This window comes from Cyrtonyx montezumae, unplaced genomic scaffold (genome assembly GCF_038088225.1).
Source record: "Cyrtonyx montezumae isolate F1298 unplaced genomic scaffold, pur_monq_1.0 scaffold_37, whole genome shotgun sequence".
Taxonomy (NCBI): Eukaryota; Metazoa; Chordata; class Aves; order Galliformes; family Odontophoridae; genus Cyrtonyx; species Cyrtonyx montezumae.
This window is the reverse complement of record NW_027072042.1, coordinates 875,777-900,828: the sequence shown is the minus strand read 5'-3', so window position 1 is coordinate 900,828 and position 25,052 is coordinate 875,777. Positions and strand designations below refer to the sequence as shown.

Below are 25,052 nucleotides of genomic sequence, written 5' to 3'. Positions count from 1 at the left end.
TTTCCCCGTTTCATCCCTGAGACATGAGCAGAAGTCTCAGCTCTGAGGAAGGCATTCCTTTATTTTTTTTCCCCTCCCAAAGCACAGTCAGCATTGCATCCTCCCTGGCAGCAAAGAGTTTCATAGGACTTCTGCTCCCTCACCCCTGCCTGCCCCCCTCCCCTCCTCTGGCCCATTCTGGAGCCCGGCTGTGAACCAGCTCCCAGAAACGATCCAACACAAACACACACATATTTTGGGGGTGGCTATTTAAAGCTCTGCTCGCTTCCCTGCTGCAGGGCAGCCTGTGAGCACTAAGGAGAGGGCAGCAAATTGTGGTGGGGGGGGGAATGAGTCCAGACAGGAATGCCTCACTTGGAGGACCACAAAGTTGAGGGGGTTTGGGGATGGAGTGGCATTTAGGGAACCCATGGGCCCAGTACTGTAGCACCAAGCCAGGCTGTGGGGGCATCCCTACTGGAGGTCATCACCCTGGGTGCCACCAGACACTGACTTTGTTGGGGTGGCCAGGACCCGAGGACATCTGTGTGCAGGGATCTAAGCCCTGCACCGGAATAACTCAAATCGATGTTGAAGGAAAGACACTCCTAACCTAAAAAATAACCCAAACCACCCGACCCTCTCAGCTCGCTGCTTTCCAGTGTGGTCCCACCACGCTTCCAGAGCAGGAAATACCTGTTGAGATCCTTCCTTTAGGCTGAGTCCACCCAGGAGGGGCAGAGCACTAACGAACAGCCTGGCCCTGAGCGCGTCGCCTTTTCTATGCCCTATTAAGGAGAAACTATGTGTTGTATCAGCATTTCAGGGTCAGCAGCGACAAGCAGAGCTGGGGACGAGCTGTATCCTGGCACAAGGGAGCGTCCCCTCTTCCCCCCCCCCCTCCCCCCGGGCTCCGATCCGCAGCCTTGGCAGCCGGCATTTCAGCCCCTTCCACAAATAGCGACGTGGGATTCCTCCCTCGATGCGACCACGAGGGGGCAGGGGCTGCCCGGCCGCAGGGACAGCAGCTCTCTTTGTCCCCAGGGTCTCGCTGCTGGGGACACTCCGTGGGGCTGCGGCAGCCGAAGGGAGGGGAGCGTCCGCAGAGCATCGCTCCTGGCCCAAGCACCGTGGTAAGCAGGAGGGCAGGAAGAGGAAGGCAGAGGATGCTCTGGGAGTGTGGGGTGGGATTATACACCCCCCCAGCCCCACAGTCGGTGGCAGTGGGGAGCGTGCCGTGTCCCCACCGTGGGCTCCTCGCTGGGACAGGGGACGAGCGGCACATTTCCCCGCTGCACTGCTGGGAGCTGTGCTCCCTCCCCTCCGCTCCTTTCATCGCCCAGGCAGCGACGTGGTTTATGGCAGCCCGAGGCCATTGTGCAGGCTCCATTAAGCCGGTGCCCCCGTGTTTTTCTCCCCAGGAACCTGGCTCCAGTTCAGAGCATCCAGGAGGGGCTGAGGGGTTTTGCTTGTAGCTGCAGGCAGGCAGGGAGCTGGTGCTATGGGGAAGGCTGGCAGCTCGGAGGGGTCTGTGTGCTCGTCATCCTGGAGCAAGGCTGAAGGAAGGGGTCGAACAAATGGGCTCCCCCAGGCAGGGCAGCCCCGCTGGGACTGTGTGCTACAGCCCCATCGTGGTTGAAAACTCCTGGATCTCCGAGGTGGGGACCCCTGGCAGAAAGAAATCTGTTTGTGGTAGTGCTGCTGAAACGGCCACATCATTTAAAATGGGGGAAGAATAAAAGCATTTCTCAGCGCAGAGGAAGTGCTCCCATAACAGAGCCATCCTGGAGGAGTGTCTGCTGTGGGAAGTGGTGTGATGCTGGGAGGACAGGACCACAGATACAGACAGGGACCAGGGAAACAGGATGGGATCACGTATGCAAAAACCCAGGGACCAAGGCAGAGTGATGAACCAGTGGAGAGCTTGTGGGTGAGAATTAAGGACGAGGACAGGATGCAGAGCTGAGCAGAAAGGTTTAACAGAGCAAGTGTAGAGTCTTGCACCTGGGGAGGAATAACTGCATGCAGCAGTACAGGTTGGGGACAGCCCACCCGTGCAGTGCTCCCAGTCCCTGCTGGGACACCAAGGAACAAAGCCAAGGTCACTGCTCCAAGGTAAACCCACATCCCACCGCCTCTTTGCACAGCAGCTGGAGGTCTGGAAGAGAAAAACCTCCCCATCACTGCCCCTCCAAACAGCAATTCCATCAGACACACCACAACCAGCAGGTCCATCAGATGCACCACTGAGTTAATGCATTTTCTCAGCGAGTGGCTGCAGAAAATAAACCCCAATACGGAGATGGACGAGAGGAGATAGCTCACGTTAAGCGAGCTGAGCCCCCGTCCTGCCAAGTAATTCAAGTAGAGATACTGAGAATTGCAACACCACTGAAGGGTTTGGAACATCAGATGGGAGCTGTGTTGTGAGAGCACTGCAGTTCGTTGCTGCAGTCGGAGCAGCTGCTGCTGCTGGAGCTCAGTGCCACCTCAGCTCTGTCACCACGATCCTCAGCTCCACAGTGGGAGTTGGGGGGGTCACCGTCCCTGGGGGTGTCCCAGGGATGTGGCACTGAGGGATGTGGGCAGTGGGCACGTTGGGTGGGGATCTTTGTTGGCCTGTGATGGCTCTGGTGAGCACACACTTGTGAGAGAACATGGCTTTCAAGTTCACAAGCCCTACAGATCCAACACCCCCACCACTTCAAGTGGGCAGCGTTGCAAGTTCTGCACCACAGCTTCTCTGAGCTTCATCTGCACATGGTTCCCAAAGCATGGGAGTCCCAGCCACCAGCCCAACTGATCGCGGTGCTGCCTCGTTAATTGCCCCCATTAACTCTGCTAAATGGTTCCCAAAGTGGTCCACCCCTCAGACCCTTCCCTTTGGGCACCTGCCCTGCTCAACGAGATCTTGCTTCGCTGCCTGAATTCACTTGAAGGACTTAAAGCACATTAGTAAATAATTTAGGCTTCCTTTAAAGAACAGGAAATGAAAGAAGGGACGCTGGGTGTGCTATTTAGCTGGAAATTGTTCAGCTCTTTACTATTTAATGAACTGCCTGGCTGCTAACAGAGGTCATTCCAGCAGCTCACACCCCAGCCCTGCAGCTTCACCCACCCCTGTGTGAGCTCTGTAAATTGAAACCATAATGGGCAGCTGGAGGAGAGCGGTGTGCCCTGGTAGCATCGTTTGAAACCCATCAGCTTTAAGTAAGTGATTCTTAATCAGCTTTCAAGCTCCAGGAAAAATAAGCCGAGGGCAGGAGGAGGTGGGTTTCCCCTGCACCCTGTGATGATTTATCACAGAGTCATGGGGTGGGTGGGTTGGAAGGGACCTTGAAGCCCATCCAACCCTGACCCCGTGCTGGGTGCTGGGGGCTCCCCCAGCTCAGGCTGCCCACAGCCCCATCCACGGCCTCGAGCACCTCCAGGGCTGCAGCAGTTCAGCAGAGGACGCGGGTTCCTCACCTGGAGCTTCTCAGTCAGATTTTTTCCTCCCCACACGTAGCACTGCTCCCATTACTCACCTTTTCCCTCCCCCCAGGAGCCATGCTCCTGTTGTTCCCAACCAGCAGCCCTAACACAAAGCTCTCTGCCCATTGTTCTTCACCCAAAGTTTGGGAAACGCTGCATCACGGCGAGGTCTATAAATACACCTTAAAAATGCTTTTCCCCACCCTCCCTTCTGGTAAATGGAAAACGTCAGCCCTGGCCCTGGCTCAGCAGGCCTGGCATGCCACGTTGTTTGGAGATGATCCCAATGGCTCCACGTGGGGCACGGACTGCTAATGCCACGTGTGGGGTGTTGAACTGACCTGCTTCTTCTTTTTAGTGGTGAGCAAAGCAGAGAGAGCTGCTCTGCAACGACAGGATCCTCTGGGTTTCTCCTCCTGGCTTCCTCCTCCTGCAGAGCTGTCCTTGGTCATGTCCACGCAATGCTGTACAACGGTGAGACCAAAGCCACTGTGGGTCAGGCTCCTCCAGGGGACGTGGAGAGCTCCACTGCACGTGTAGGAAGAGACTGCAGATCCAGGGGCAGGGTGGGCATGGGGATGGTGGGGAAGGGTTGGGGTCAGACTGGATGATCTTGGAGATCTTTTCTGACTTCTTCCATGTCTCTACGATTCCGTGGTCGTGCCCTCTTTCATTTAGCTGGAGCAGACCATGCCCTCCTTCAGTGCAGCCCTCCAAAGGCAGCCAGCAGCTGCAGGGCTGCACATGAGCACCACACTGCACTGGCTGGCTGCAGATGCATGAAAGCATTCCTTCCTTTCAGGCTATCACAGCTGAATGACAAAACCCCGGATAAAACGACAGCCCCATCGACAGCCTGTGCATAATGAGGCCATCAAACACCAGACAGAGGCTGGCTGACAGCAAGTTGGCCGTACTGAGGCAATTTAACTGCCAGTGCAGCCTCTATAAACGTGCAGCACCTACAGCCACTGCTGCCCTCGACTCAGGCACGCAGCCACCTTCCAGATGGATGCACTGCTTAGATCTGAAACCTGCTGGCACGGAATTGTAGAGTGGTTTGGGTCGGAAGGGACCGTGTGGGTTATCTGTGGGAGCCTGGGGATTTGGAGGCTGTAGGATTTTGCCTGTTTGAGGAATGAGAGGAGCACTGTGCATCCCAACCTGACTGCCATACAGCGAATGAAAGCAAAGCTGCAGATGGAAGATCCCAGGTGGGGAGCAGTAGCACGCAAGGACTAGAAAGACCAAAAATCAGCAGTATGAGAGGTGCCAAACGCTCCGCACTCCTCCACGGAGCTGTCCATCTCAAACCAGTGTTAGTGGCTATTCGCTGTAGGAGACAAGCACACTCAGCAAAAATATCAGGGGACTGCCATCCAGAAAGCTCTTCTTCTCAGTATCACAGCTACTCACATCTCTGCACCACCTTCCAGCTGCAGCAGCACGCAGCTGTTTCGCAGAGGCTGATAATAAGTGAAAACGGTTCACGAGGTGGGGTAGGGGTGTGAAAGGAGGGCCCACTGCTGGGGGAGAAGCCCACTGGGGCTCTGAGTGCTTCCCGGCTCCCTCCTGGTCTGCACATGGCCGTGTCCAGGGCCCCCCAGCTCCATCCACTGGCACCAGGGCTGCTCCTTGGCACCCAGGAGCCCCAGGGGCACCTCAGCGTGCGGGGACTCAGTGCTCCAGCAGCTTCACACCTTCACGAGACAAAACTGCCACTGCTGCTCACCCACAGAGCCGAGGAGGAGTCCCAGCAGAGCTCTGTCAGCCCTCTCTGAAGTTTCCATGCAACTGATGGCAAAAGTGAGGAGCTCCAGCTCAGCAGTGCTGGCAGTGGTCATTAGTGCACTAATTCACCCACCACGCAGAGGTGAAGCCGGACTGGGAGCACTCTGCACAACTCAGCTGAGCCCAAAGAATGAATGGCTGCGTGGTGGGATGTAAGGAGTCAGCGTTCCCCACACGTTGGAGTTCATTTGTCTTTGAAGAAACAATAGAAAAAAGCACAGAAGCCTTTACACAGACAAAACTAATTACACAAGGGCAGGAGCACACCTTGCAGCAATTGCTCTTGGATTGGCATTAACGATCTAAAACAAAGGAACAAAAAAATGGTAAAAAATTTGAGGCTGGAAGTGAAGAAGTTTCAGAATAGAATGGCACTTCATCACAGAGCTGAAGCTGGGCAGAACCACAGCATGGTCAGAGCTGGAAGGAACCCACGAAGTCTGGCCCCAGCACACAGGGACACCCACAGCTCCATCAGTGCTCACAGCACTCTGACCTCAGGTGTCTCTGCACACGCAAACACTGCTGAGCTGAGCTGCTGAGCAGTCACTGTGCTGATCTGCAGACTCCTCTTCTGGCACAAGGCACAGAAATCGGGTTCAGCTCAGTGCCACAAACTGTATTTTCTGGATGCGAACAGTGCTCCTGCAATGCAGAGGCTCCCGTGCTACAGATCCTTCCACCAGATCCGTAATGCTCAATCCCCCAGGGCTACTTGGTACAGTGAGCACGTCAGCACATTCCTGGCTGCATGTTTTATTGGCTCATTTGCTGCATCCCTGCCTGCAGTAAGGCTTCTTTCTTTTTATCCCTTCTTTTCTCCTCAGACCAAGCTCTGTGTTCCCCCAGCTCACCTCCTGGCCACCTGCAGGGGAGCAGCGGGCAGCAAAAGCCCTTCCTGCCCTCCTGGGGTTTGTGTGGAGCACAGATCTGCAAATGGAGGTGCAATGGGGCAACTTGTGCAGCAGCACCTGCAGCACTGAGCTGCTGTGTGTGTGTGCGTGTGCAGAGGAGCACAGAGCCTTCAGCTGGAGAAGAGGACTGGGGGAGGGTGGGGGGAAGGCTGATATCTCTCTGTGCCCTCTGCTGACTCTTTCCAGCAGATCCCTGTCTGTTTTGTACCAGGGAGCCCAGAACTGGACACAGTGCTCCAGGATGCTGTGGGGTACAGCATCAAATGCCGTGCTGAGATCCAGGCAGACTACACCCACTGCTCTGCCCCCATCCACCCCATCCCAGGAGGCACCAGGTTGGTCGAGCACGACCTCCCCCTGGTGAAGCCATGCTGACTACTGCTGCTAACTCCCTTCCCTTCCAATTGCATCCAGCACAAGCTGTTTTCCATCACCTTTCCAGGGGCAGAGGTGAGGCTGACTGGCCTGTAGCTCCCAGATCCTCCACTCTTCACGCACCTCTCCCACTCTCCGGGACCTCTCAAAGATGACAGAGAGCAGCTCAGCCAGCAGCTCCACCAACTCCCTCCCATCCACACGTGGCTGCAAGGTCCTTGCCAACAGTGGCAGCTCCATGGGGACGCCGAGCCGCACGCAGCAGCGCTTCGCATCGGGGCAACGCTGAGGGATTTAAGTTCCACTTTTTCTTTTTTTTATTATCCAACTTTTTATACATAATAAATACAAACTTTTTACAGCCCATAGAAAGAAAGCATTCGCGCCGATGCCTTCGGTGTGCTGACGCTGCACACGGTGAGATGTGGGATCCATGCCCTGGGTGAAGGAGGCTGAGCTCAAACGAGGAGCATTTGTACAACTTTCCCCCCCCCCCCCTTTTTTTTTTTTTTTCTTTTTTTCCTTTTTTAAATAAAATTAGCAGCTCTGGCAGAAAATAGTTCCAGACACAACCGAAGAGACTCCAACACTTCTCTGAACTGTGAAAGCCCGCGTGTGGAGGGACACACAGTGAGAAGAAACCAGACGAAGGGATGGAAGGTGGGCACTGTGGCAACGCTCCTCTCCAGCACTGGGAAGCCTCCGAGGTTTCTGCAAACAGTGACATCTTCATTGAAACTGTTTTGATTTTGTTTTTAAACTTAAGAACAAGTTTGATCAACACGTCAAAAGACCTCAAGCGGATCAAGGGGACGGGAGGTGCGGAAGAGCGACGGCCACGGAGCGAAGACCTCCACGCACAGTCAGCGTTTGTGGGGCCCACGAAGAGTCCCCTTCTCCTGCTGGGGGAAGGACATGGGCTCGGGGGGAGATGTGCCCCACGTGGGGCTCGTGGGAGGTGCAAAGTTGATGTGGAAATCTCCTCGGATGGTTGTTGAGAAACGGCCCCAGCTACTCAGCTAAAGGCAGAACAGTCAGTGGTGCAGGAGAACAACGAACACTGAAGAGTGCATCCATAGAGGGGAACACAGCCCCGCGGTGCCCGAAGCGTTCATCGGACGGGTGCTGCTCTTCCACTGCTCACAGATGATGGACAACCTGCTTTTCTCTGTTCCTCCCCTCTCCTCTGACAGTTCCTCCCCTTTCCTTTTGAACAACAAAACCAAGTTCCCTTTTCGGAGGTTTAGAAGTCCTTTCGATATCCTCTCACTCTCTGTTTGTCGTGTGAGAGGAGCACGGGACTGCAGCCCCAGCAGCAGAGCTCTGCAGACAGCAGGGAGCTCCAGCAGCAGTGCCAGGCTCTCCCTGGGCTCCACTGGGACAAGGCCACGGGGCCATCCAATGCACAACCTCAGTAACACAGGTACATACATGACGTGTAATCTAACTCCAGCCAGGTGGTTTGGTGACAGAGATACACTGCTAACGTTGGCTAATAAGGGACGTGGTGATAACTGGGATAAGAGTGAGCCAAATGCTTTAAAAAAAACAAACCCAAAATCTGCTAAGGAAAAAAAAGAAAGCAGCTCAATTTCCAGATCTAGACAAAAATCTCACTTCTCTACCGGTCGGTTTATGCTATGGAACAAGATGTTGCTACTAATTCAGCACCTCCATATTAGATACTCTATTACTAAATGTACTGCATAAATATTAATACAAAGAACATTTAGTTCTGCTTAACTGTTAATTATTGAAGAGGTGTGCATTAATGTAATTAACGCTGTATGATCTGCATCACTTTCCCTTACCTCTAAGATTATTTTCTCGTTTCTTCCTTCCATGAGCAGTGAAGAGGAGCCAGCCTCTCCTTGCACTCATTTTTCAGTTCCCTTTTTCACTCCGTTAGATCTGATTAATACCTAATCAGACGAGTAATGCTACTTGAAGAATTGACAATCTTTAACACATTCCTATGGCGACAGTAATATACTGTACTAACGCACGTGATGGAAGGGCACTGTGACTACACTGCAGGGAGGAGGCCCCTTCTCAGCCTCCGTATGAAAACGACCATCTTCAGCCAAGAGAGGAACCTCTCTGTGGAGATCCGGGCTGCTCAGCCCACCCAGCTTTGTGCTAAGAGAGGAAGAACGATGGGCAGAAAGCAAAACGACAACAAAAAAAGGCACGAAATATCCATGACCGTGGGAAGGACTCCACCACGTCACCGTCCCGGAAAATCCTCTCTCTCTCTCTTGCTCTATTCCAAGTCTTCAATCATGCAAAGGTGCCTAGAAACGAGACCGACCAAATACTGGGTTTAAGGTCTTGATTGTAGCACTGCCACGTAACGAGCCCAACTGTTACACCAGGGTGATCTCCACGTCCTCGATCTTCTCCGCGGGCCGGCGGTGCTGCGCGGGGGGTGGGGGAGCAGCTCGCACCTGCAAGAGCCAGAACACCACACAGCTCAACACGGCTGAGCTCACAGCACGGGTGCAGCCCTGGGCTCATCCTTCTACTTGAGGCCGACACACAGAGCTCAGACAGAAGGTGAACGGGATGGGGGAAGCGCCCACCCGGCCCACATTACTCAGATTTCATCAACTGCTGACCTCCATGGCATACACCTGAAATCTGGTGCTATTTTAATACTCTGCCACGTCAGTACTGCTGCTCCTGACGGAGCACTAACATAACCCTCAGCAGTGCCACACGGAGGACTTTTATCTCGTGTTTTCACAACGCACCACAGTGACTCACCCTGAAAAACATCAACTGTGAGTGTAAGCACCACAGAGCCACGAAGACCTTCACAGTGCTCTCAGAACATGCATTTAAAATGCAACACTGAGAAATCCTTTAAATTAAGGCACACGATGGCTGGGGTGTCTTCAGCAGACACAAAGCAAACAGAAATCTACAGAATGAAAGAGCTGAATCAGGCATTTCACCAGAGAGTAAGATGACTTCCAACTCCTCTGTTCCATCCTTCAATATTTAATGATGCAGCCACGTATCTGCCTTGTGCATCTCGGTGAATAAAGCTAACTCACTGACTGCTGGGATGTTCAGAATATAGTTTTGAATATTCATTCATTCAGAAACAACACTTCTGCAATTTCATTCATTGAAAGTGCCAGAACACAAACACTACATCTTTATGTGGATTAGTGTAGGACTTTGAAAGCCTCCAGCCTCAACTCAGAGTCAATCCTAGCAGATGGAATTGGCAAGGCTGAAGTGATGAGATTTCCTTTCCTTTTCTGGCAAGGTGTCCCCATGCAGGCAGCAAAGGCATCACAACGTATGACATCACTCCTACATCATTTTAATTCAAAACCCCTCAAGCAAGTGGTCCAGCCATAAATTTAACCTCAAAATATAACTGCACACAATGCCCAACTGCAGCCAGCACGTGGTGTGGCTGGGAACTCAGCCTCTGGAAAAAAGCAACTGTACAAATCGTACAATTAAACTGTTCTGACACTCACTGCCCAGCTCTTCAGTCGTTCTGCACAGCTGTAATACATGTGGCAACAACAGCAAAGCCTGCTGTACGTTTACTGACTAATGCCTACAGCAGAGCTGTAAAACCCTCCTCCCAGGTTTGAGCTGATGATCCATGAGAAGAGGCATGAAGGTATTACAGCCATAAAGGCAGATACAGAAGGGCAGGTGAGACAAAAAGGGGACAGATCAGACTCAAGGTCACCTGTAAACCCAGCCAGGACTCACTGCTTGCACAAGAGCAGCTTTGTTTTGTTCCAGTGCCCACTTCTCTCGAATGACTCTCACGTTCCACAGCTTTCTCACACATCTACAGTGTTATCACAGGGGTGTGGACAGACCTTTCCTCGCACCACTCCTGTGGGACACTGTATTATTACACACAGCAATGGGATTTGCAGATTTGAGAGCCCAACGAGCAGGTGCTGCACCCCTGGCCACAGGAATTGCAGTGCTCTGAGTGCTCCTGCCCCCATCTCCCCCAGCTGGTGATATGAGCTGTATCACCCGACAGCATGCACAAAAAGCCCACTTCAAAGCTTACAGGTCGCAGTTTGCCGTATGAAGTCTCAGGAGGAAGTCGTGGAGGCTGTGAGAATCCAGGGGACTCTGAGCTGGAATTGTTTTCTGCAAGGGTTAAGCAACAGCAAGTCAGTGCTGAGTGATGGTCCTCCTGAAAGGACGCTGTGGCGAGGCAGGGGTTGGCCTCTGCTCCCAGGTAACAGTGATGGCCTCACGTTGTGCCACGGGAGGGTCAGGATGGATACGAGGGAAAATTCCTCCTCCAAAAGAGTGCTCAGGCACTGGTACAGCTGCCCAGGGGTTGGGGTTCGCTGTCCCTGGAGGAGTTTCAGAGCTGTGGGGATGTGGCACTGAAGGACACTGTGGGGATCTGAGAGCTCTTCCAACCTTAATTCTATGATGCATGACATACTGTGAACCCACGTGAACAGATAACGTCCAGAGTTACAGTTTTCTTTGCTAGCAGTATATTTACAACACAAGCAGCCTTTACACGACATTGGTGCCCTTCAGAAGTCCCATTTCTGTCTCTGAGTGTGGCTGAAGCTGGAAGGTGCCCTCCAACTGCTGAGCTCAAAGTCCAGGATCACATCCTGTTGTGTTTTGAGCATCTCTGAGGACAAAGACTCCACAGTCTCCCTGGGTAACCTGTTCCAATGTTTGATCACCCTCTCAATGAAAACACAAAGCAAACTCTTTGCGTGGCATTCTCGGTACTTCAGTTTTTCCTGTTAACTCTTCATCCTCTCCCTCCTGAGAGGAGTCTGACTCCATCTCCTTCACCTCTTTCACAGAATTCCAGAACGGTTTAAGTTGGAAGGGACCTTTAAAGGTCATCTAGTCCAACAATGAACTGACAGATCACCTTCCTCCCACAGCCTTTCCCTGAGGCTGCACAGTGCCAGCTCTCAGCCTTCCTCTGTATGACAGATCCCCGTGCTGGGCGTGGCCACATTGACAGTGTGTCCTACTGGGAAGTCAGCACTGGGCAGAGATGGCTGCACTGGCTCTGAGCAGAGGGGAAGGATCACCCCCAGTCTGCTGGCTGCCCTTCCTGCTGCAGCCCAGGAAGGGATTCTTATCTCAGCACTCACCGTTGGTCGATGGTGATCTGGGGAAGTACTGGGAGCCTCTTTTATCCGGGCTGGGGAAGGGGCTGGCAGGAGGCTGGTCGTACAGAGGCAGTGGAGGCAGGGTGTGATTCGGCTTCGGGGTGGGGGACACCTGGTTATGGAGAGAGAGCTGCTGAAAGCCTGCCTCCTTACACACACCAAGGCACCAGAAGCCCTCTGAGGCAATAGCAGGCTAGGAACTTGTTCTGTCAGAAGTGCCACGGTCCATTTGGGAGGGAAACCCCAAGTGGGCAACCCTTGAGCCTAAGCCAAAATGGGTAGCCCTTACCTCTTAGCCTTGACCCAAATGGATGACCCAAATGGATGACCCTTAACCCTGAGCCAAAATGGTAGCCCTTACCTCTTAACCCTAACTCAAATGGCTAACCCTTATCCCTTAACTCAAATGCCAACCCTTAAGCCTAACCCAAATGGATAACCCTTAACCCTAAGCCACATCGTTAGCCCTTAACCCAAACAGGTAACCCTTAGACACCCAACAGCAACTCGGTGTTCTTTCTAAATCACAGACTGCCACTGAGCAGAACTGTCCATCCTCTCCCAGGGATATTTTTGATGTGATGGACTTTTTGAGGGTTATCAGACAGACAAAAAAAAAAAAGAAAAAGCCAATTGGCCAACGTGCATCTCTGCACAGACTCAGAGGAAACATAAAGACTGGAGTTTTACCACCACTCCACTGCAAACTCAGGGCCATTCATATGCAAAGAAAAGCAAAGTAATAACAATATTCCTGCATGTGATCCACTGGAGCACCAGTATGAAATAAGACCAACAAATTAAACAAACAAACGCTGTATGGCATTGAGTGTGTGCACTGTGAATGTCTCTGGTTACCCCAACAAGCCTGAGACATTTTTAAGAGAAGCAAAGCTTGACAGAGAAGCTCTGAGCGTGTCCAGGAATGCAGCTGAACACATTCCTCATCTTTCAGGGCCTCAAAGAATAAAAACAGTGAGGAAATGTCAGCAGGACACGTGGAAGCCCAGTGTCTGGCACCAGATACAGATGAGAACGTGCCTGATTTTCTAATGAAATCAATGCTACCAAAGTGCATGGAAATAAAAAACATTAGCAGTGTTCTCCCTCCCAAGAACTGGGAAGATACAGACCAGATTGAAGTATGAAAACACTACGTTAGAGCTATGGGAGCCCCACAATTCTCTTTTTGCCAGGTTCTGTTTGATGTCACTCTGTCCCATTCATTCATTACAAGAAGCAGACCAGGTTTCCTCCTTGGCTCATTTCCTTTCCACCCAAAATCCTTTCGTTTATTCACAAAAGTGTTACGTTTGTCAAAACACATCCGCTGCTAATTACTAGGTTGGGTAATTGGGTAAGAAGCTAAAAGCTAAGCACTCTTTGTTGTTTTTCTTAGTTGGTCGCTTTTCATCTGCTGAAGAAACAGCAGATCTTTCCAGTCTTGCAAAACCTCCCACGCTGGTTGATTTCCGTATCACATATCTGTAATACACAGTGCATGAACAGCCAAAGATAAAGCTTCAAACTGCCCATGTCCATCATGGAGTGACAAGGGCTGGCGTGCAGAAGCTGGATTACCTACAGGAGAACACCCCAACAAACACCTCCCATTCTCACCTACCTGAATATCTCCGATCCACTGAGACTCTCCATTTTCTGAGGCCGTCAGTTCTTCGACCAATACTGATGGGAACACCCCAACACGTCCGTTGAATTCTCCTTCCCAGAAGCCATCGTCATCCTGGTTCTCCTTGTTCAAGATGCGAATGATGGCTCCTTCTGGGAAGGACAGCTCGTCGTCTGTCTGGCCCTCGTAGTCATAAAGTGCTTTTACAAAACAGACTGAGGAACGGAAAGAGAAAGAAAAAAAGGAAAGGTGATCAGCGTAAGCCTGGAAAAGAAAAGCCAGCAAGTATTAAATACAAAATTGCTGAGTCAAATTATTCTAGTTTTCACTAATTTTAGTCGATGTTCATCACAACCCTATGGGCTAGCCAGGTACATTATACAGACTTTTGCTATTAGAGAGATGGTGATTAAGAACCACTGTACTCAGACACAAGTCAAAAATGAGAAATTCCCACATCCAAATCTGACGTGCAGAAGGCATCCAAGAGCAAGCTGAGCTTTCCTTCTCAACCATCACTTACCACTGGAATCTCCATTGAGGCTGCCTGACACCAGGTCAGCCTCTGTTGAATTATTGGAGGTGTGGGACCGACTGTCCAGCGCAGCGAGGGACTGCAGCATGCTCAGCAGGCTGCTGGAGGTCGGGAACTGCAGGTACTTCTCTGGGACGTAGCCCACCTGGCCGGCCTTATTCCGTGCCTACAGACCACAGAATTGCAGGGGTTGGAAAGGACTTCTAGAGACCATCGAGTCCGACCCCCCTGCCAAAGCTGCTCCCCTGCCCAGGTTGCACAGGTAAGGTCGAAGGACAGCAAAGAAGCTTGTCACGCTACTCTGAAAACAATCCCAATACTTTCTTCTGTCCCAAGGCCCAATTTCTAACCAGTAATAGTGAAAACAGCCTCAGGAGAAGCGATACCTTTACCCAGTCTTCCATATCTCCATCCTCAATCACCTCCAATACCTCATGTTCCTCTATGGTCAATTCATCTGGCTGAGAAGCCTGAAAAACATCACAGGAAAAACAGAAATAACAAGTATTTTCTTATGATGTAATACACTTCAGTGCCAGGGTTCTTCTGACTGACTTCTCCTCTCAAGAGATCTGATGGAAGCAGCCCAGATCCACCTGGCCTATCGAGCCCTAATTACTCAATCCTCTGCCTGCAGCTGGCTTTGCTAACGAAGCATTGTGGTTCACAATGGCCCCAACAGCAGTAGTAAAGAGATACCTTCATACAGACAGGAATTTTAGAGAAAAAAATATCACAAACCTTATAGGAATAAACAACTTTGCAGGTGAGAGGGTAATTTCTAAGAGTACCAGAAGGACTCGAACTGCTGTCATCAAAAACATCCATGCTGTCCTCAAACTCTTCACCTTCTTCCTTTTCTGCATCAGCATTGATCTGTGAAAAGCAAGCACAAATTAAATGTGAAGTCAAAGCAGACATCCAACAAAAATAAACGAGGCAACAAGGGAATGAACCGAGCAACGCCACTGAAATGTCAGTGAAACAGGAACACAACGCGAGCTTTTCTCCTTGAAAAAGAAAGGAGGGAAACCAGCAGAACCACGAGTTTTGTGAAGGCAGTCTGGGCAGCGCTGAGTAAATGCTGACTGAACTTTTCATCTCACACAGACGCAGGCAAGTCCTCTGAGTCAAAGGCAACACTCTGCATCTGTTGTCTTCCTATGGCCTGTGTTGTAGAATCACAGCACCACTAAGGAGAAGACCTCTGAGATCACCGAGTGCAACGTGTGCCAGCTGACACCCACACGACACGCTGTGGAATAAGGGCATCACATCTGTGAAGAGTTGGTCATGAAACATCTGCTCCGGGTGTGCTAACACAAGGAGGAAGACCAAAAAGCCTCTTCTAGTATTTTTTGGTGGTCTGTCCTTGGAGATGCAGAGACCTCGAGCAGCCTCAGGTCTGATCTGGATGTTCAACTTTGAGGAGCATAAAAAAAGATGCTGAAATGTGATGAGAATTCCCTACAGAAGGGTCTGCAGGACCCCAGAAAGGCCTCCACTGCTCATGATTCTGCAGTCCAGCCAGTGTTTCACGCGGGCTGCTGCTGCCTGGTGACTTGTAATCCAATGGCTGGAAGATGCTTCAGCCCTTCACACTTGGAAATATCCATTTCCATGGACCAAGAGTGAACCTTCCAGCTCTGCAGTGCTGCACTTCCACTGCAGAAACGTGCCTTGGAACTGGGCAGTTTGAAGTCAAAGTGAATGCAAAACAAAGCACAAACTCCAGAAAGGCATCATCCTCTTCTTTTTAAACCCATTCCATATTGACAGTGTGTTCTGACAAAGTCAAAACGACAATCCACCTTCTTCGGGGGGTGTCTACAGTAGGAAAAAACCACAGAAGAATTCCTTTCCAAGGTTATGCATTTCATCACTCTATCAGAAAGCCAACCAACTGGATGAAGTGAGGAGATACAGCTCCTTCTGAGCACTGTAACGGGTCAAGCATACACAGAGGGACCAAACCAGCAGGGCTGCCTTCCTCACCTCCATGCTTAATTGGAAGTGCACCCAGAGCACCCCCAGTGACACAAGGACAGCAAGAGCTGGCTCTGGAGCACTGACTGCTGCTTGCTCTTCAAGGCTGCAGTGAAAGTGCTGCTTGTCTCCGGCCGCAGTATTTCTCCCATGATTGCACCCGATGTAATTTCTGCAGCAGCTCTAAGAATTTCATCTGCAGCTTGTCCTCACCTGGCCTGCCAAGGTCAACGGCAGCTCCTTTCTACACAGGAGCATACACAGAAGTACCAGGGGAACGCAGGAGCCGGCCTGCAACCCCCCATGCTGATGGCAGGGGGCTGGCCATGGCTGCAGGGCAGAGGGATGGGACTCAGGCACTGGGCAGCACCCAGAGTGCCCAGCAGGAGCTGGAAGAGGTGGAGAAAAGGGAGAAGAAAGGCTACTACACACCATTAGCAGCCTATCACAGCTAGAATGGAACTCAAAATCTCAAACAAGGCAGCGAGGCCCCAGCACTGCTGCCCAGAGCTGTGGGTGCCCCATCCTTGGAGGTGCCAGGATAGGACCCAGGGCATCCTGAGCTGGGGAGGGCACCCAGCCCACGCCACGGAGTGGAGATGGGGGCTCTGAGATCACCATGCTGTGATTCTGTAAGATGACAGCAGAACTTAGCATGGGAGTTCGTCCGGGCTTTGGGAAGTCTGAGATACGGATGTGAGCACTCCAACTTCGGTCTCACTGCCAACCACGGCACTGAGGCCTGCACAGACAGCCAAGGGAAAGCTGTGATGGTTACAGCGTGTTGCCTGAGCACAGCATGGGGTGTCCCAGAGAAACCTGCTCACTTCCCAGAGAGAGCCCTGAAGGGATTAAGGGAGTGCTGGCCCAGGCTACATCCCATGCTCACTCCCTTTGGTGAGCTGAAGTTGACACGGATGAAAGTATCTCTACATCCCATGGTGACCCTCCCCACAAAGGTTTGCCACCAGAATGCTTCACCATCATCAAGAAAGCAGTAAATGAGCAGAAAAACATGGACTGGTGGTTGGACTTGGATCTCGGGGGTCTCTTTCAACCTCAGTGATTCTGTGAACAGACGTGAGAATGAGGAGGATCTGTGATGAGCAGGCAGTGTATTCACTACAAATCTGTTCAAGGCGACTTGAGTAAGCCTGAGGGGACTGTCACAGTGTTGGCTGCTGGGCCAGCAAAGCACTGCTGCCTTGGAGGCTGGGGACAGAAGAAGGGGTTAGGAGCTCTTCTGGCACTTGCCACGCTCTGAGCAGGTTTGCTTGGTCCAGGCAGCAGTTTGCTTCAGCTCTCACTGCTTCGGGAGGGGGAAGAAAATGAGAATCTTCTTCTTATTCTGGCTTGAATTCCATAAAAAGATGTGGGTGTTTGGTTTTTTTTTTGCTGATATTAGTGGGGAAATATTGGTTGAAGGTGGACAGCTGGACTGGATGATCTTCAGAGGTCTTTTCCAAGCTTAATGATGCTATGCCAGGAGCACACGGTCACTGAGTGTGCCTCGAGATGGTGGAGAAAGAAAGAAGTCTGCAGTGAATGGGCCTGACAGGTTCTGGATTAGGAAGTTCCTGTGAAAAAGAGAGGGTAGACAGAAAAGCATGAACTTGGGCACAGTCACATGCTCTTCTAGAACAAGCAAACCAGGTACTAGAGCAAAAGAAGCCTGTTTAGAAAGCAAATGGGAGTGCGAATGTCTCAGCACAACTGGAGGAAGATGTGGTGCCTCCGAGAGCCTGGCGACACTCGTGGTTTGGCTCCCCTTGCTTGCTCTGGATGGAAGTAAAAGCAGCCCTTAAAGGTGTCATAAAAAAGAGATCTATAGCACCACGTGGCCTTTAAGGGTCCCCTCCAACCCAAACCACTCTGTGATTCTATGAGTTCATGGCATGGGAGATATCTCTGGCCTGTTTTACAAACCCAGCCTGGACATCAGAAACATACACTGATTCTGTACAACTGGGTATAAAGTCACAAGCAATTTTACACTGACCCAGGTTGGTATTTAGTTAAGTTCTGTGTGCAGTGGCCACGTTTAGCTGAATATCCGATGCAGTGGAGCTGTGATTGAGGACGTGGTGAGACACAGTGATGGAACTGAAGTTCACTGCTCAGAAGTTACAGCTCCCTGGGTGACGTGCAGCAGTGATCATGTCTGCACTCAACTGAACTTCAGTGCTGAGTCAAACCACAAAGAGATGCTGTCAGGTATCTGGCACACCTCAAATCACAGAACAGCTGTGGTTGGAGGGGACCCTAAAGACCATCCATAGAGCTCCAAACCCCACAGCTCAGGCTGCCCAGGGCCAATCCCTCCAGGCATGGGGCTCCACAGCTCCGGGCAGCAGTGCCAGGGCCTCATGATCCTCCAAGTAGTTTCCTCTTCGTATCCCACCTAAAACTCCCCTCTTTTACTGTAAAGCCATTCTCCCTTGCCCTGTCACTATCAGACCATGTGAGAAGTCTCTCCCCTTCTGCTTGGAAGCTCCCTTTAGGTACTGGGAGGCCATGAGGTCCACAGCACTGTTCCCAACCTGATACCACTTCCAATGAACCAAACTTTCATCTCAACTACCCAAGTCAATCGGGGAAGTGGGCTGAGGTTTCCCAGTGGCCTTCTGAGCCACTGCACATGAACTGCTCGTGAAGAAAGGTCACGGAGCCAACATATTCTTTTCTTCCCTAAACGTTTTGAAAGTCTTTGATCCAAACACCTCAGATAGCATCAGAATCTCCTAAAAAAACTTCGAAGAAATACACAGATGGTTTTTTTGGGGTTTGTTTTTTTTTCAGGAGACAGTGAACGGCCGCTATGGCACTCTTCCAAGGTCAGGAAATCAATCTCAAACACACTCAGCAACACGAGCCAGAAATCCTACTTTTCCAGCTTCCTATGCTCAGTTCAGAAGTGTGCACCGGGTGAGTGAAGCTACCGGGAGAGCTTCAGGTTGGATAATCACAGACCACTCCACGGTGGTCTCCCCGGGGCCGTACCAGGTGTGCAGAGCCGTTGTTGGTCACCGAGGGCAGGCTGGCCCAGCGCTCGTTTTCCAGCTCCTCCATCACCTGGTTCATTGCACTTTTTAGCCACGTATCCACGGACACGCCGATCTGCTTCAGGAGATCCAGACGGGCTTCTGCTTTCAGCTTAATGATCTGCAGAGACAGATGGGTAAGAATCAGGATCCTTCCCTCAGCATGACACTTTGCTCCCTCCCCCAGATCACACGCTCTCTTTTTATTAAGAAAGGAAGGCAGAAAATCACAGCGTCGCAGAACTGGAGGGGATGGAAGGGACCTCCAGAGATGATGGAGTCCAACCCTCTGCAAAGCAGCTCCAGCCCAGGGTGCACAGGGAGGCATCCAGGCAGGTCCTGAACGTCTGCAGAGAAGGAGACTGGCACCAAAAAGATGAGGCTGGGGATGCCAATCTCTGCATGCAAACATCTCATCTGTTAATTGGAACAAAGCTCCTTCATAACCACTTCTGCTCTGAGAGAAGGTGAAGGAGATGAGGAACTCCATGGTACCAAGTGAGTCCTGCCCCACCTGGATGCTCTAAATTACCTGCAGCACTCAGCCCAGGGGAACACCAACAAGCATCAGAGATGGAGGGAGGGAGGGATGGATGGAGGGATGGAGGAACAGATGAAGGGATGGAGGGAGGGAGGAACAGATGGAGGGAGGGAGAGAGGGAGGGAAGGAGGGAGGGAGGGAGGCAGGGAAGGAGGGATGGATATCATTCTGGAGCAAAGTACCCAGCCCTGATTTCTCTTTATGTTTTGGTGCTGTGTTATGGAGTGAGGACTTTTTGTGTGCCCTCAGCACAGGATGCACAGAACTGCTCAGCCTGCTCGTGATGCTGTTTCACCTTATTATGCAATTTCCAATTAGCTCAAGTTACGCAACAGCACCAACCATTAGTCTAGGCATACTGTAAACATCTGTAGCTCCAATTAGCTCTCAGTTCACTGTAAACAATGCTGTTTGTACCAACTTGTTAGCTAAAATAAACAAGCTGCTTCAAGCTCCTTGGCTGTACTTGCTAAGGGTTTTTAAGTCAAGGTATGCAGTAAATGCAGTCGAGTTCCCTCCCTCTATTTACACACAGTACACTTAATATTCAACAAATGCTCGATCCAAACCACAAATGTTTTGAGTTCCATTCCACTGCAGACAAACCATAAAAGTGCCTTAAGTGTTAGGTCAGGTCTGCACTTGAAAGATGTATAACACTATTTACAAGCATATGTATGTACCTTTTTTCCCCCCATCCTAAATGATTGCACTGGTAGACCAAGGTGAACAGCTTCCTTTCCTCAACGAAAACCTTATTCTGCTCCTTGTGCAGGAAGAGATACGTATTCAAAAACATGACCACTTCATTCAAACATCGCTACGCCCGAAGTGGCTGGGGGATACTACCATTATGATTACGCCAAAAGATGGAGCCCCAGCCCTCCAAGCAAAGACCCACCCAGCACAGAGGGCACAGCTCCAGCCTGCCCCATCTTCTCCTTTGGTTTTGCTGTGGGACTGGAGCCAGAAAGCCACGCAGCAGCACTGCACACAAAGAGATGCTTGCAGGAAATCACCACGGACTGACTGACCTCCGCCAACAGAAACTTGCAGGCTTGAAAATCTGTTTAACCAAGAGAGCGTTGACATTCCCCACAACACAGAGTGTCTCCAGGAAGGCAGCTGGGCTCTGAAAGCACTGGAATGCTGAAACCCAGAGCTCACTGCGAGAGCTGGATGCTGCCCAGATTTCACTGGTATTAAACTCCACTGCCGGATGGATATTTCCCTACTTAATAGTGAGATTACTGCTTACAGTTACTATTTACCAATTACTATTTAATAGCTGAGGTGTGGAATTTTGTTCTGTTCACTCAGAACTGCCAGCTGCCCACAGAGTATACCAATGGTGTTTGGGTGGCTCCCAGTTCTCTCTGCTCCCCCTCTGCCTCAGCTGATGGCACGTTTTAAGATGATGAAAGGAACAAAAAGCTTCAAAAAAATAACAATACTGTTATCTGTTTTGCACATACCTATCCTTGCTCTACATGGGAGAAGTGCAGCTTTGTTTGTTTACTGATCTTAATTAAGAGAAGTCTTTAAACCTACAGCTCACATGAGATGAAGATAAAACAACTGCTTCAGAACTCAAGACAACTAAACTCAGCGAGAATGTATTACACTGCTGTTCTCTGTGCCCAGAAGGAAAAAGGGCTACAAGAAACCAAGTGCTCTTTACACCCCACAAACACCTTGGTTCAAGTCCTTTGAATGGGTTATAAAATTGTTGGGGTAACAAGCAAACTGAGAGGGTTGTGATCAGTGGTGCAGAGTGCAGCTGGAGGCCTGTACTTAGCAGTGATCCTCAGGGTCGGTGCTGGGTCTGGTCCTGTTCAACGTCTCCATCAATGACCTTAGTGAGGGGACAGAGTCCACCCTCAGCAGTTTGCTGATGGTACGAAGCTGGGAGGAATGGCTGAGGGCTGTGCTGCCATTCAGAGAGACCTGGGCAGGATGGAGAGCTGGGCAGAGAGGAACCGGATGGGGTTTAACAGAGCAAGTGTAGGGTCTTGCACCTAGGGAGGAATAACTGCACGCAGCAGTACAGGTTGGGGATGAGCTGCTGGAGAGGAGGAATGAGGAGAGGGAGCTGGGTGTCCTGGTGGATGACAGGTTGGCCGTGAGCACTGTGCCCTGGTGGCCAAGAAGGACAATGCAGCTCTCCTCTCACACTGGGAGAGCAATCTGCTTACCCAGCACAGCCTTCCCAAGCGTATGTTTCCTGGGCAGGGCCGGAGGTGGCAGCAAGTGCCATTTCACAAATGGATCTCCTTTCCCTGTTGGTAGCCTTACTCCCTTCCACGTCTGTGGTGAAGCACTGGAATGAGATTTTCCCACATTTCCTGCGAGCAGAGAATGACACAGCACGTGGAAAGGTCCAAGGGGAGGCTGAGATGCAGGAGAAGGGTACACAGTGTGACATTAACAGATGAGATCCTCAGACAGAGCAGGAGCTCAGCCAGCAACACAACTGTGACCACAGCACAGGCATCAATATTCACAGCCAGCTCTAAGGGGAGAGCAACAGCAGCCCCCTGTCCACAATTAGAAATGAACCGAAGCTTCTGAACTAATCAAACGACGTAAACAGCACTCTAATGAGTCCTAATCAAGTGCTATCTGTCACAAACACTCTCTCGAGGGTTGTAGATATCCTAATCATGAGACAAAACGCATCCCCATATAATTAAGTGGAAATTGGATTAATTGCTGCGGAGCCCCCAAGACCTTCCCAGAGAGAAGACCTCAGCACAAATGGGAAATCTCCCATCGTCGTCGAGGAAAAATACTTCAGCCCTGAGAGCAACAGTGCTACTCGAGCAGCAGGAGAGCAGAGCTTCGGGGTCCTCAGTGTGAGCCAGACCTGAGAGGAACAGGACTGGAGTAACTCCACCTCCGGGCCTGGGATGAAGGCTGAAGAAAGGATCATGGAAGCCAAGGGGGCAGCTCTGACTCCGCAGGAGTCAAATTATTTCTGCAGGACAGATCAGGGGAGACAGAATATATATGCACACTATATATAATCAGGTTGGATCTCCAATAGTTTAAGGATAAAGGGACGCGTGCAGTGGGGAACTGAGATGGTGTTTTAAAGAAAACGAGATCTATCAAACCACCTGAACTAACAGCCACAGCAAACACAAGTCCTGAAGTTCAGTTCAGTTAATGTTGGCTGAGCACAAAGGAGCTACACAAATAATTCATTTTCCTTCACTCCTGAGTCTCCAAGGTGCCCACCTCCTCTCCGGATGATGCTCAAATTGTGCCACATCCCGTGGAGAGGTACAGGTCTGCTCCCAGAGCTTGTCCTTCTTGGAATCCACCCCTTACACATCAGAGGTTAAAAGCTGTTCTGACAAGGATGGAGTTCCTCCACGCTACAGCAGTAATGGCACTAAACTCTGTTCTTCTGCCAGGGCCAGAGGTGTTATCAGACCACATTTATTGGAAAAGAAGTGAGCAGAACAAAACCAAGCCCTCCCTCAAACCAAACCAAAACCTTTTCACCTTGAAGAGGAATAAAGTAGGTGCAATGGTTCTCGGTTACAGCCTCTGTGCATCAGAGTGGACTGTGTATGGTTTGGGTTGGAAGGGACCCTTAAGGGCATCTGGCATCCAAGACATAGATCTACCATCTATCAGCTGGGTAAGAGCACTCCTAAGTCATATACTTTCCCAAATTTTAATCAAGGAGAGTGCTCCCTGAGAGACCACAAAGAGGAACGCCTTCAATCACATGGAGAGAAAGATCAAAAATAACCTACTGAGCAGCAGATGTGCCAGCCTCAGTCCTTATGCTGAAGCAGTACATCTTGAAGAAGACCAGAGCCAACAGGAACCAGGTTTCTCCAAGATGCCTCCACTGGATGCACATTTTCACTGTCTTTTTTTTGCTTCAAAATGTGCCCTCTCTGAAACTCCCCAGGAAGAAACACGCGAGCCAAAACAGCCTCCCTGGCACCAGGGCAACATTCAGCCTGGGAGTGCTTATTCCTCTTAGGAAATGAAGGAGGCAAAAAAGGAGGAAGAGCTGTTTGGCTCCAGAAAAAGACACCAATGTGTAGGAAACCCAAATGGGACAGAACAATGGGTTCATCATTTCAGGAAGAAAATACATTTCACGAGGAAAAAAAATCCCAACACAACGCCTCTGGAGTGAGGAATTGCAGCACATACTAACACACCACAAGAAGAGTGGTGGGATGGGTTGGTGGTTGGACCACTGTGATCCTCAGTGATCTTTTCCACACTGAAAAGAATTACAGAAGAAAATGTTTTTTGTCAAAACCTGCACAGTTTCCTTCTCTGCAGGCAGTACGTGGGCCAAATATCTCAACACTGGCCCCAAAATGAGATCTGCAGCACCACGTAGAGGAGTGGGGTCTCAGAAGGGAGACAGAAAAAAGGGCCATCCCTAGGAAAGGCAAAAAGCTCACTGAACTCAATGGAGCTGCTTTGGCAGGGGGTTGGACTCCATGATCTCTGGAGGTCCCTTCCAACCCCCACAGTTCTGTGAGTGACCTCAGTGACTGGGAAGGTGACACTGTCTGGCACCACAAAAACAAGGAAATACATCATCTTTCCTCTTAGCTTTCTACCAAACACTGTGGAATGTATCTCAGAGAAAAATATTCACCACCCCTACCCCTTCTGCTTGCTGCCTGGTGTTTACAGTGAGCGCATCCACGACTCTGCATTTGCTCTCCTTGGATGTGAGGACTGTGTGCTATTTTCTCCTTTCTTTGCTGCCTTTATGACTCACCTTCCTGGCAGGGTGCTTCCTGCCCAGTGTGCTTCCCAGCCGAGCCCCATCCCTCCCCCAGCTTTTGGAAAAGCCCACTGTTTCCTCCAGAACACTACTGGCTTTACTGCTGATCTCACTTCTCTTTTTTTTTCACATAAACCTTCTGCTTCTTGGCACTGTCTGTCTATTCTCAGCCACACTCCGTGACTGTAGCCAAGGGAATCTGCAACTTTGTCTTGAGCTCTTTCAGCTAATTCTCTCCAAAAAGCCAACCCTGTGCTGGGCAAAAGGCCCCGAGTGCTCTCAGGTCTCTTCTCTGCTGTGTCTGTCCATTGCTGCTCTCCACTGCTCACCCCAAGGGATCGTGTTATCCTTCTGTTCGAGCCCATTTCCACCCATGGATTGGGTTCTGCTAATGATGGCCATGTAGGATTTACAAGCACTTAAGTTTTGGGACTGACCTATGCTATTTTTGTGCAAGAACCTTCTCCTCCTCAACTTCTTGCCCTGATTTTGTCTCTGCTGCTGTTTTTATCCTTCGTTCCCATGCTCTCTGTCCTCATGTACGTAATCAGTAACCACACACACACTGAATCACTCTGGAGTTTGAAATATGCTATTCAAGATGAAGGACAGCAGCAGCCTAGAACACTTTCTGTTCAGAGAAGTGGACTTGTTTTAGAAAAGAGGTGAGCATTTGGCCTATCAGTAGCTGGAATAGTTTCACTTGGCACTTTCTAACCTCTTGAACTGGAAATGGCATTCCTAATTACACCAGGAGCTCTGATTATCGAGTGGTATGAGAAGCACTTCACTGAAATAATTACACTTGCTCTGTAGTTTTAATTAAGCAACGTGCTCAGCTGTGAATGAATAGATTGGCTCCTCTTGC

General features: G+C 50.6%; 1 protein-coding gene across 1 annotated transcript in view; it reads right to left on the bottom strand.

Moving 5' to 3' along the window:
- Nucleotides 1-8,719: 8,719 nt before the first annotated feature.
- Nucleotides 8,720-25,052, bottom strand: part of FCHSD2 (FCH and double SH3 domains 2) — a 113,524-nt gene continuing 97,191 nt past the window's right edge. Inside the window, exons 13-20 of the mRNA XM_065745809.1 lie at nucleotides 18,832-18,993; nucleotides 14,587-14,721; nucleotides 14,232-14,315; nucleotides 13,834-14,011; nucleotides 13,305-13,525; nucleotides 11,663-11,792; nucleotides 10,591-10,673; nucleotides 8,720-8,980 (exon numbers count right to left, since the gene is read on the bottom strand). Of these exons, the coding sequence (XP_065601881.1) occupies nucleotides 8,900-8,980; nucleotides 10,591-10,673; nucleotides 11,663-11,792; nucleotides 13,305-13,525; nucleotides 13,834-14,011; nucleotides 14,232-14,315; nucleotides 14,587-14,721; nucleotides 18,832-18,993 (1,074 nt within the window). The 3' untranslated portion in view covers nucleotides 8,720-8,899. The remainder of the gene's footprint in view (nucleotides 8,981-10,590; nucleotides 10,674-11,662; nucleotides 11,793-13,304; nucleotides 13,526-13,833; nucleotides 14,012-14,231; nucleotides 14,316-14,586; nucleotides 14,722-18,831; nucleotides 18,994-25,052) is intronic.